Consider the following 13358-nt stretch of genomic DNA (forward strand, 5'->3'; position numbering starts at 1 on the left):
AATATTTCCATGAAACTGGAAGCTCAATATCTAAAAATATTGTATTATATCTAAATGAACAATTTGTTACAGGTAGTCCTCGAGTTGCGAGTGTAATGAAGCTTGCCCATTCCACTCATAACTTGAAAACTCGTAAAGTGAATCTCATACTTCGAACGAGATCACTCCCTTGCTCGTTAAAATGCACACCGCTTATTAAGCGAACATGAGATATCTCAGGGTGGGGAAGGCCATGGAGGGCCTAGTGATGGAACATGCCTCCAAGGCCTCCCCAACCCCACTTACCGTATGCTTCCCCCTCGCTTCCTGCCACGCTGGACTCACCTGAAAAAGATTGGTCTCCTCTCTGCCACAGCTCCTGCTGCCGCCCAGATCTGAGGCCAGGGGATGCTTCCGCATCTCCCCCCCGGCAGCCCGATCCAGTCTCCAGAGGTCTTTTCCAGGCCACTGCCACCCTGATTTGAGGCTGGGGAATGCTTCAGAGCGGCCCCGCCACAGCCTGATCCGGGCTGCTGAGACCTTTTTCAGGTCGCTGCTCCCAGTCTGAGACTGGGGAACACTTCTGCAGCCCAATCTGGAGCTGTTTTCCATGCCGCTGCTGCCCTGATTTGAGGGCGGGGAATGCTTCCAAGCCTCCCCTGTGGCCAATCCAGGCTCCGGAGGTCTTTTCCAGACTACTGCTGCCTGGATCTGAGGATGGCGAATGCTTCCGCAGCCCCCCCCCCCTGCAGCCCAATCAGGCCTGGAAAACACCTCTTGAGACCGGATTGGGCCACAGGGGTGCACAGAAGCATTCACCAGCCTTAGATCCGGACAGCAGCTTCCTGAAAAAGGCCTCCGGAGCCTGGATCGGGGCTGCGGAGGGTGCCGAAGAGTTCCCAGGCCTTAGATCCAGGCGGCAGAAGGCTGGAAAAGGTCTCTGGAACCCAGCTCAGGTCACAGGGGGCTGCAGAAGCATTTCTTGCCCTAAGATCCAGGCAGCAGCAGCTTGGAAAATGCCTCTGAAGCCCAGATCAGGGCATGGTGGGGAGCAGAAGTGTCCCCCAGCCTCAGAGCTGGGCAGCAGTGGCCTGGAAAATGCCTCTGGAATCCAGATTGGGCCACGGGGTCACGGAAGCAATCCCTAGCCTTAGATCCGGGGGCAACGGCTCAAAAAAGGCCTCCAGAGCCCAGATTGAGCTGTGGGGGGTCGTGGAAGCATTCTCTGGCCTTAGATCAGTGCAGCAATGGCCTGGAAAATGCCTCCAGAGCCTGGATTGGGTTACCTGGAGAGTGCGGAAGCATTCCCCAGCCTTAGACCTAGGCAGCAGCAGCCTGGAAAACGCCTCCGGATCCCAGATCGAGCCATGAAGGGGGCATGGAAACATTCCCCGGCCTCAGATCTGGGTGTCAGTGGCCTGGAAAATGCCTCTAAGGCCCCAATCCAGCCTCTGGAGGTACATGGAAGGATCCCCTAGTTTCGGTTCCATTCTTTGTTGCTGTTGCAGAGAACAGAGGCCTAAAGTACCATGAGATCATGCAAGATCAGTAGCATGAGATTTCGCCCCTCTGATGTTGCATGATCTTATGTTATTTTAGGCCTTCATTCTCTGCAAATGCACCGAAGGCCTAGAGCAGCCAAGAAAGCGAAGGATTTCAAACTTCACAGGGTGAGTATTGAAAACGTGGTGCCTAAGGAGACCCAGGGCAGGGGTCAGGAGAGAGAGAATATCCAGATTGAATGTTGCAGATCCATTGCGGTCGCTTGTAAGGACGAATAACTGCCATGGTGCTGCAATATTCATAACTTCAGGACTTGCTTGTAAGCACTAGGGGGCACTCATCACATAACTTTGAATGAGCGTTAAGTGAACACTCATAACTCAGGGATTACCTGTATAAGTATAATACAAATTTGGTCTAAAATCATAGTTTAAAATAATTTATAGTTTAAAACTTATTTATATTTCCCTGATCTTTCCTGCATTTGACATTTTGGGAATAGGGAATGGAATATCATCTCATTTTTTCATAACAAGAATTAAAAATAAAACCATATAAAATTTCAAAGAAAATAAAGCTAATGAGAGAATACTGTACTACTGAAATTAAATACCTGTTATTGAGCAGTAAATAATCTGAGGTGCAACTTTGTTGATGTCTTCATAGCCCAGACCCATTCCAGCCAGTTTTCCAGGGACATAGTTTTCCACAAGCACATCGCAGATAGCTGCTAGCTGAAATTTAAAGTGGAAATGAGTCAGACTCTTAACAAATTTCCAAGCATTCAGCAGCAATAACAAACCATAAATTTAAAATCTCAGTAAATGAGACAGTTTTAGCATATCTATGTTCTATAGAGTCCAATTTATCTCTATAGAGATAAAACATAGCAATTAGTTCTTAAAATATCAGTCCTGAAACTGAAACTCAAGAATAAGAAGAGCCTAACAGAGCTGACTGGTTTGCTCATTTAAATTATTTCTTTACATTGTAATAATCACATTTAATCTGTGATTATAGAACCAAGGCATAAACAATGTCTAATCCATAGATCCTGTATGCAGCAGCTTAGAGAATATTCTCTAATTCCAGGATGCTTGAAAAAACTATACCTATAATTATAATGGTATTCTTTTTTTACTGGTAGAATTAACCTATATACATTACTGTGAATTTTGGAGTTAGTTGGATAGCCACTCAGGATGTACTAAAGGTATATTTTTATTTTTATTTTAATATCTGAACAGCGGCATTAGTGATTCAAAAGTTTCACAATGGGCACAATTGTCAAGATCTCCATTGTTGGCCTGGCGCCTTCCTGGGCTCCTGCCATAAAAGGGGAAGACAGGGGGGAAGCATTTGGGGCAATCCACACCTGTGTATTAAATGTTTGGAAATAGGAAGATGGTGGGGAGAAATGGGGAGGGGGAAGTGACAAGACCAAACCAGCTCATACCAGGATTTTCAAGGCCTTTTGCTCTGAGAATAGAATGTTATCAGTTTCACATCTCAGAGTTTCTCAAAACACCTTACCAGTATCACATTGGCTGGCCACAGGACTAGTCATGAGAGGAGGGATTGGGAGCTTGAAAGAATAGTTTTGCATTTTGTGCAGGAACACCATATTCTGCCTGACTTTACTGCAACCATTTACTTTCAGTAAAAGTTTCTGTTTCAATTACATGGAGTCGCAAATCGTACTTTCCTGAGAGAGAAAACTGGGGCAGGTCTGACAACAATCTACTGTGTTTCCCCAAAGTAAGACCCAGTCTTACTTTCTTTTGTGCTCTGAAGCAAGCACTAGGATTTACTTTCAGGGAGGGCTCCTTTTTTTGCTGACACCGGTAGGTCACAAGCACGTGAGGATGGGGCGGGGCCTATACATGGAGTAGAGAAGCAATGTAGTGGCAAAAGCGTGGTGGCGAACCAGGTATGGTACCAGGGTGGCGGGCAGGACGCACGCCCTTCCCACGCCAGGCCAGCCCTGCAGCCCTGGGGTGGCCATGCTGGGTGACAGTGGGTAGAGCACTGAGGTGGTAGGTGCAGCACCGGAGGCTCAGGGAAGGAGGGTAATGAAGCAGGCAGGCGGGGCACACGTGCCCTTCCCGTGCCAGGCCAGCCCTTGCAGTCTCTGGGCGTCCATGCTGGGTGGCAGCAGCAAGGGCACTGAGATGGCAGGTGGAGTGCCAGAGGCTGGTGAGAGAGGGTGGTGAAGCAGGCAGGCATCCTGCCGTCAGCACCCATGCCTTTCCTTATCTGACTCCCAGCCCTGTGCCATTTCTCCTTCATGATCCGCCGCCGCATGCAGGGAAACAAAAGAAGGGGGGAAAAGGTCAATCAATTCCAACTTTGCAAGTTCTTTTTTTGTGTGTGAGAAGTTGGAATTGATTGACCTTTTTTCCCCCTCAGAAACTTTCCTTTGATATGCAAGGATTTATTTTTCAATTTAAACTCACCTCTTTAATTATCTTTGCTCCCTTGGCCTTCTTCATATTAACAGCTATACTCTAGTAAAAAGAAAAAATGTAATTCTCTTAATAATATAAAAACAACTTTCTATTCAGTTATCAACTCAGAACATTATTGGAGGGAAAATCCACTTAGAACATTAATGAAAGAATGAATCAATCACATCTAATAGCTGTTACACCTTTAAACAATGCTGTGTGTATGCATACATGTAATACAGATAGCAGCCCTCTGGCACACTTTTGAGAATTAGCCCCATCCACATTCGCTTATCCATGCACAAGCGCAGACAAGAGATGTGAGTAGTAGAGTAGTAGAGATGTGAGAATTAACCATGCCCATCATGGGAAATGCCCTACCCACCCACCAATGACATCATGAGAAATTCCCGCACCCATCCGCACACAAACATAGATGAGTAGTAGAAATGTGAGAAATCCCCACACCAGAAAACTCTGTGTTGTCCAGCCATAAAAGAAAAAGGGAAATGCATTAAAATCTATTTCTGTATATAACAAAAGAGACATGTCTATGGTAAAGAAATATTTGCTTCCAAAGTTGAAGAAGATAATGAAAGAACAAGATCAAAGGCATGAAGACTATGAACAAACCAGAGATCTTAAAATTTCTTGTTGAAAGAGCTTGTTGCCGCTGAAGCTCTCACAAAGCCGCAACAGCCACAAAAGATTGTGAACCCAAAGGATCAGTTCCTTAAAAGGAAATATTCACTTCCTACCCTGAAGCACTCCTTCATGGATTACTGCCTTGTCGTGGTGAAGGGGCTTGCGTAATTTAATAAAGCTATGAGCTATGCCGTGCAGGGCCACCCAAGAGGAAAAGGTCATAGCAGAGAGTTCTGACAAAACGTGATCCACTGGAGAAGGAAATGGCAACCCACTCCAGTATCTTTGCCATGAAAACCCCATGGACAGTACCAAAAGGAAAAAAGATATGACACTGGAAATTGAGCCCCTCAGGTTGGAAGGCGTCCAATATACTACTGGGGAAGAGCAGAGGGCTAGTACTAGTAGCGCCAGAAAGAATGAAGCGACTGGGCCAAAGCCGAAAGGACGCTCAGCTGTGGATGTATCTGGTGATGAAAGAAAAGTCCGATGCTGTAAATATTTATTCTCCATAGGAACCTGGAATGTAAGATCCAGGAATCAAGGAAAGCTGGACGTGGTCAAACAAGAGATGACAAGACTGAACATCAACATCTTAGGAATCAGCGAACTAAAATGGACAGGAATGGGTGAATTTAATTCAGATGACCATCAGGTATACCACTGCAGGCAAGAATCCCTCAGAAGAAATGGAGTAGCCTTCGTAGTCAATAAGAGTAGGAAAAGCAATACTGGGATACAATCCCCAAAATGACGGAATGATCTTAGTTCGAATCCAAAGAAAACATTCAATATCACAGTAGTCCAAGTCTATGCCCCAGCCACCGGTGCTGAAGAGGATGAAATTGACCGGTTCTATGAAGCCCTACAGCACCTTATAGAACTAACACCAAAAAATGATGTCCTTATCATCATGGGGGATTGGAATGCTAAAGTAGGAAGCCAAAAGATCACCGGAATAACAGGCAAGTTTGGCCTTGGAGTACAAAATGAAGCAAGGCACAGGCTGATAGAATTTTGTCAAAACAATACGATGGTCATAGCAAACACTCTTTTCCAACAACCCGAGACGGCTCTACACATGGACATCACCAGACGGCCAACACAGAAATCAGACTGACAAATAGATTTAAGGAATTAGATCTGATAGAGTGCCTGAGGAACTATGGATGGAGATTCGCAACATTGTAGAAGAGGTAGCAACTAAAACCAGGTCTTTTGTCTTTTTTGTTTTTGTTTTGAAGGTCGTTTGTTGCAGTCTTGCTTCTACACCTTATACAATACATTTTAAATATAATTTATTTTATATGTAAAATGTAACTAATAGATCTGTCATGGAGTGCTAGACAGTCGAAAAGGCTTAACAGTCCTCTTCTTCCGGGATCGATAAGAGGTCTCATCATTGGAAGGAGCAGCTGTGGGGGAAAAAATTCTTATGTTGAATCTTCTCTTATGCCCTAGATGGTTAGACTACAATAACCTACAAATATTTGGCACATTTTTGTTTCAACCAAAGTACAGGATCATCAAGAAAGCATTCAAAGAGAAACTGTCAAAAGAACAAATCATTAGATTGTTTGTTAATCAAGATGAGATCGATAGTCTTAATCTATCCCCATCATGACTAATTGAAGAAATGGCCAAAGACTCAGTTAGATTGGCCAAAATAGAATGCAAGTTCTTTGAAATGGCGGATGATGTGCCAGACCCAGGAGACCTAATTGGTACAAACGATGTTTTATGATCTTCTGCTGGAAAAGCAAAACAAATGTGAACCGTATTACATGAGGGGGTGTCATAGCAATGTAGACTGCTTTTACCTCGCACAAGACTACTTCGAACTTCCAAGACAAACCATCAGAAGTAATGCAAATTTCATCTATTTCCACAAGACAAAAAAGTGTTACTCATATCTATTATGATCACAGTTTAGAAGGCTTTGTGAAACCGCGTGGGAGCAGCTGCATGGGTTTGTCATTATAGATTTATTGAGCAAGAAAGACAGGGGTAAATACAGATCTGTTCTGTTCCAGCCTACGACTGGCCTGTTTGTGTGTCAGGAACAACCCCTTTTTCCTTTTTACAGTCAACAGGCTGGAAAAACCCAACCCAAATTTATTTATAGTTCAAACAAAAAAGCAACAGAATATTTCCTTCAGTAAATGAATCAAAATATCAAACAAGAGTCAACAAACAAGAGTTAAACAGAAGTAGCAAGAACAGACCAGGATTCTCTTAGAATGTCTCCAAATGGTTGCCTTCAGCAACCAGCCCCGCCCACACCTTCCACTTTTATTATCAGTCCCAAGGCATGGCTTCTCACTGCCTTCTCCTCCTCTCACTGAGTTGCCTCATTGATTTTCTCTGCTCTGCTCTGCTGGATTGCCTTCTGCTTCTAGCGTCTCTGAACAGATTCAGCGGTGACTCTTCTGAGATCGACACCTCATGCTCACACAGCTGAGCATGAGGAACATGACTGGAGGGGCCAGATGAGAGTCCTGCAGTGCACCAGCGCCTCCCTCTGACACCTTAGATTCATTGGACTCAGCTGCTGGGAGCACAGGCTGACACTGAATCACAACAAGATCAGGATTTGACAAGTTTTATATACCCCATTAAAAAATGGATACATCGCTTCTGGAAAGAACTGCATCGAATACAGAAAGAACAGCTCACAACACCGAACCAAAATCTTCATTCTTCATATTGTTGAGTGAAAAAATCACTAAAATTAAAACCAAGTTTAGACCGCTTACCCAGTTAGATAAAAACAAAAAGTATGAAATGGCTCTAGTGAATCTCGAAACATATAATTTGTTCCCAAACATTGACGCAAGTAATGTAATCACCAGATAACAGTATAACGTGGCTTGACATAAACATGCTGGAAGGGTCATACGAAATTATAGACATAAACGATTACATACAGAAAATTGTGAAAGAAAAAGGACACTATACAATTATTACATATCCATAGAGCCAAAAAACAACACACTAAAGTCTGTACATGATAAGAGCATTTAAATACAGAGTCGACTTTATGACAGCAAATTTTATTAAATCTGTATTAGGCTTTAACTTGCAACTTGTACACAGAAGGATATAAGTCAGAGAACTTCGTTAACATAGTTAATATAAGCAGCATGAGAATGACCAAAGATATAATTGGGTCACCGTAGACCAATAGCACAACAGAAAAAATTATATATAACTTCTTCCTGAGATCATCAAAGAAACGGCTAATTTGGTTTACCTTGCAATCACCACGAGCACGATTTCAGCGATGGAAACAAAGCTCGTTGATCAAGATGGGAAACTTATCAAACTATGAGGCAAAGAACTATACCCATAAGGTTTCACATAAGAGAAAAAAATCACCTACAAAATGAGCGGATACGTAAACGTGAAAGTAAATGTTAGTGAAGGACAAAAGGACAAGATCAAATGTGCTATTCAATCAGGATCGGCAGTGTCTATTCACCTTTTGCATTCCAATTTGTCAGAAGAGCATGTGTTGGCATTAACTCAAACACAAGTTAACAAACTGGCAAAGGCATACCAAAGAAGTATAGAGCACAACGCAAAAGTTGAGGAAGGATTTATTGGAGCTATTTTGCCCATGCTAGCTCCGCAGGCAAGTTCCTTCTATCAAGCATATTACCATCACTCGTTACCGGGACATTAACAGGTATAGGAGGTGCTGGTGGCAGTAAACTCATCAATGGATCTGCAATTTACATCAAAAAGGGAAGTTTTGTATATAAGATTGTCCCACGTTTCTGGATTGTATCTTTAACCATACCAGAAGGGATCGGAAATAATGGATTATGGACTCTTCCTCAAATCTGGAAGCGGCAGTTTTGTTCCAATTACTGCATCTGGATTGATAACCAGTGATTCACAAATTTCAAGAGCTACTTCGAACATGCCACTGAGAGGATGGCTGCTTGTAATGATAATCTAATATTAATAAACTGCCGAGATAATATGGCATGACAATATATGTTTATTCACAAATACAAGTGTCAGCTGCCAGCCCGTCAGATGGCAAGAGAATTACTATGGGATGGATCAACTTAATTATGCAGAGCAACATCTCCCCAGCAGAGTTCAAATATTTCTTCCTAATCATGGTGTTCAATGTAAGCAGACTAAAATTGTCAGTTGTAGATGTTCAAATCAAGTTGACATTCTATGAGGAGGTACCAGCTGCAACAGAAGCTTTTGTGGTGGTTATTTCAGACAGGATGCTAAACCTTCAGTCTGATGGGTAAAAGATGTTGGTAGTATACTGATTGTTATGGTTATTGGTTTCCAAACCTAAATAGCGTTTGAAAACATTAGTTTCTCAATCAATAATGAGACAATCAGGTTCAAATTACCAGAATCATTATGATTCCATGCCATAACTTTAATGATAGAATAGGTTTAATGCGTGGCTAAACCTGAACTGATTTCTAATAAAATTTACAATTAAACTCAATACAGTCACATGAACTATTGTGATGAGTTTCTTGGTTTGCTGTTTTACCGAAAAGATAAAGCCTCCAGGAGCCAATCATATCGGTAGTGTGTTCAAACAACGAGCTAATGCACAGTTTGCAAGTGGCGTTTAGGTTGACTGACTGCCAGGTTGATAGCAGGCTAGAAGATTCAATACTGCCTGTGTAGATGTTGCATATGAGCGAAGTCTCCACATAGTTTTTTGTTGCCACATCTTAACTGTCACTAGGCTCCGGGAGGAAAGTGAGACAAGTGACTGGTCATGCTAATGTTCTTGTGGATCTTTACATTGGTAGTACCGAGCTGGCACAGCAGCTGGTCAGCAGCTCGGACCAGAAATCCTTGTGTGGTTTCCAGAGTAACCAGCATCTGCGTTGTTGGTAAAGAACAACAGCAACAGTAAAGTGCAACTGGCTTTGCAAATTTCCCAGCGCAAAGGCAAATCTTTTCCCAGATGTGAGATCTGTACAACCCAGACACCTGACTATGCCAGAGCCAATATTCAGGTGCAGGTCACTGGTCATCCATAGCATCCATATAGCTCTTAGATGCGACATCTTGTGCATTGATTGGATCTGCTACATTAATAATCTTAGAAACTATTACGAACTTGTGATAAAGTAACTCCTCCGGAAACTATTCTTTGTGAGACACCAGTATCTTTTCATCCAAATTTGTCGATGGACATTTTTTTACATGGAAATTCTTTTAATGCCTTTTAGGGCTCTACTGTTTGCAACACGATGGGTTTTTTTAACCATTGTATGCTCAAGTTTTTTGTATTCTGATTTACAATCCCAAAGAATGTCGACAAGCTTAGTGTGAACTTTCATGGTGTATTCTTTAGGAATGTAAAACTCGTGTTTGGTTAAAGAGAGATAATATGCAAAATATCTTGCCAAAATATCAACGCTCCTCTACACAAATACTAAATTATGCAGTTGCTGCTGCCTTGTAATATCGGTTTCTATCCATTCATAAAGAATGGATAGAATTGCATTTTTGTAGATAGAAGAAAAAACATATGGCATGGGGACTTCCCACATTTCTACTACTGAATTGCACTCGTGTGCAGGGCGTGGGAATATCCCATGATGGGCGGGGCTAATTCTCACATCTCTACTACTCATCTGTGGAAGGGGCTAATTCTCAAAAGTGTACCAGAAGGCCCACATCTGTATTACTAATGCAACTGCCTAAGTAGAAACAATGGATTGTATACTTTAAAACATTTAGTATTACAAGGAGGACTTTTTATTACCTTTTTATTTCTGTTTACACTGAGAAAATAAACACTTTCATTTCCAACAAATGGTGGTCCCCAGGATCGAGTGTCATCCCCAGATCCTAAAAGTAAGAATGGCTAACATTAACAAATTTCCAGAAACATTCTGTATACTTATGTGATTAGAAATCACATTGCTATCCCAAATTCCAGCTTAAATTACAGCCTTCAAACCTTTAGTGGCCTATAAAAATATTCTTTTTAAATGTCAAAAGTTTTAGTACTGACAACTATGGCTGCATAGGATTCAGTCCAATTAAATTAATGCAATATGGATGAAGATATTATTAATATAATAGAAAAGTATTACAACTTCTTTAGAAAAGCATGCAACTATATGTAAGAAAATATTTCCGCATTCACACAATCTTATGATTCAAGTCCTCAAGATTACACTACAATATGTATTGGTGACTATGCATTTATAAGTAATCCAGACCCACACAAAATTCTCCTATGCAAAATAAGATCAAACTTGATTAAAGCCTTCTTTATTTTTATTTTAATTCCATTTATATCCCGCCCTTCTCCGAAGACTCAGGGCGGCTTACAAGCTTAGCAGTAGCCTTCATTCTATGTATATGCCTGCTTATTAGGGCTTCTTTGATATGCTGTTTTCTAATAACGATGAACTTCTAAATTAGGAAATCATTTATATTTCTGAAGTGCTAAGTTCTAAAAGGTACATATTGAATCTTTAGATTTGTATCCGGAAAATTATCTATTGTGCAAAAACTAATTTATATAGAGAATCACTTATACAGGCAACACACACGATAGATAGATAAATAGATATAGAGATAGAGATAGAGATAGAGAGAGAGAGAGAGAGAGAGAGAGAGAGAGAGAGAGAGAGAGAGAGAGAGAGAGAGAGAGAGAGAGAGAGGACAGATGGATGGATGGACAGATAGACTAACATATAAACACACCAAAAGACATAAACAAGATAGAGGCAAAGAATCTTCTACAATAATAGATATGCATAATATAAACACCTATAGCAATTACTTCAACATCTGGAATTCTGATAAGCAACACACGCACATTTATCATTCCAGAGCAGAAGTCTGGAACGCAGATGTGAAAACTAAAAACAGGTACTGTATTCCTTTTCAGAAGTTAAATGAGAGTTTGTATAGTCATCTATTGCCTGGGGAAGCATAGAAATCTTTCTTACAAGACAACACAAATTAAGGACTATCAACTTAACACAACACTAATTTCTTTTATCAATGACACTGGTTTTCTTATGTTTTTCTAACCTAATATTTATAGCTAATTTTGGATCTATAGTAACTTCAAGCAAATTTGAAGACCAATGCTGTTAATAAATATCTATCCTACTTAGCTGTATGTATCTATCTAAAAATCTGTGCTACACTGATTATAACCTGCAGATAAATATATAATATGTATGCATATATTTATAATCTTTTTTAGAGAAAATTAAAGTGGATGTTAATATTATTCAGTTGTTAGGTCCCCAAATCCTTATTGTTTTCTCTGCATATGCGCTCTTGTTGGGGCCTGCCATTCTGCTGGGGAGGTGGGTTTGGTGGTAGTTTACTTTCGCTTGGGATAACTTTCACTTTCTGCTTTTCCTCTCCCACCTCTATCCACTTGAGAAAAGACTGTCTCCCTTATCAGGGAGGCAGCTATGGAGAAAAGAAACAGGAGAAGACTGTGAGATGTGCGTCAACTGTGCCAGTTACCCAAATATCATAACACCTGTGGATTGGCTGGATTTCAAATGGACAATATGATTTTGATGGGAGGAGGAAAATTGCTAGTTTAACTATACCATTTAGGCAGGCTTTTCCCCAAATCTCACCTCGACTTCCCTACTGTCACTAACCCCTAATAAAAGTTCCTTTAAAGACAATGTCTGTTTCAAGAGTTCTGCTTTCTTGGGTGGTTAGCTGAGGTGGGTCCTTACATAAGGAAAAATATGCATAGTACTCAATGTGGAGAAGCTGCTGCTCTGCTGGAGGAGTTGCAACTGAATTCCACATGGAGGAGTTATAGGCAGAGAAATGGGCCAAAGATCTCCTCTGTTTGAAACCCGATGAGAGCCTCTCCAGGGATCTGAAAGAAGCTGGTCCTTTTGGTAAAGAAGATTGAGCCAGATAGTTATTCAGGGTCAGGAAAAAAGAAGGATGGGAAGAAAAAGCCCCAAAAGTCACCCTTACTTGAGGTGGAGGGAAGAAAAGGTGAAGAAGAAAAATCAAGAACCTGCCCCTCCTGATAAAGATAGAGAAAAGGAAGAATCGAAGTCAGAGACAATGGAAGAGGTGATAGAGTATGTGAAAAAGACCCTGGATGAATTCAAGGTGCAGCTGAAAGAGCACCCTGAATCGGAGGAAGAGTCGGAGGGTGAATCGGAGGAAGAGGAATCAAAGGTCTAAGAGATAGCAGCGGCTGGAGTCCCAGCAGCAGCACTGTGGTGAGGCCGTCCATCTCAAGAAACCAGGGGTAGACCACCTAAACTGGCCAAGGTGAAGCCAATTCCGATCGGAGTGAAGTTTGATGGAGATCTGAAGCGATTGGGGTATTTCTTGGCAGAAGTGTTCACCTACATGCAAATCTATCGTAGAATACTGTCTACCGATGTATAAAAGTTTCGGGTAGTTACCCTAACTTTGGAAGGAGGAGCAGCCAATTGGATGGTGACCCTGTACAACTGCAACACACCCAAATTGAGGAATTTCAACCGCTTTATGGCTGCTCTCCACAGACGTTTCGAAGACTGGCTGGCAGACAAGAGAGACCGGGAACGCATAAAGACTGAGAAGCAAGGAAGAAGACTGGTGGCTGAGTATATCGAACAGTTCAGAGAATTGACCAGCCATCTAAACTGACCAGAAGACATCCTGATAAGCTGTTTTCAGGATGGGCTCAACAAAGAGTTGTACAATCCCTGCATAGTTTGTGGAGCCCCGGGATGACTGTATGATTGGTGCCTGCTAGTTGAGGAAGTGGAGATCGCTCAACACAAG

The 13358-nt window shown here is 41.8% G+C and overlaps 1 protein-coding gene across 2 annotated transcripts in view; it reads right to left on the reverse strand.

The window, feature by feature from the left end:
* Positions 1–13358, reverse strand: part of SUGCT (succinyl-CoA:glutarate-CoA transferase) — a 351908-nt gene that overhangs the window by 325922 nt on the left and 12628 nt on the right. For both annotated transcript variants that reach the window (XM_083378302.1, XM_083378303.1), the window contains exons 4-6: positions 10339–10424; positions 3939–3989; positions 2096–2216 (exon numbers count right to left, since the gene is read on the reverse strand). In XM_083378302.1, the coding sequence (XP_083234428.1) occupies positions 2096–2216; positions 3939–3989; positions 10339–10424 (258 nt within the window). The remainder of the gene's footprint in view (positions 1–2095; positions 2217–3938; positions 3990–10338; positions 10425–13358) is intronic.

The sequence above is a fragment of the Vipera ursinii genome (assembly GCF_947247035.1).
Source record: "Vipera ursinii genome assembly, chromosome: Z".
Classification (NCBI taxonomy): Eukaryota; Metazoa; Chordata; class Lepidosauria; order Squamata; family Viperidae; genus Vipera; species Vipera ursinii.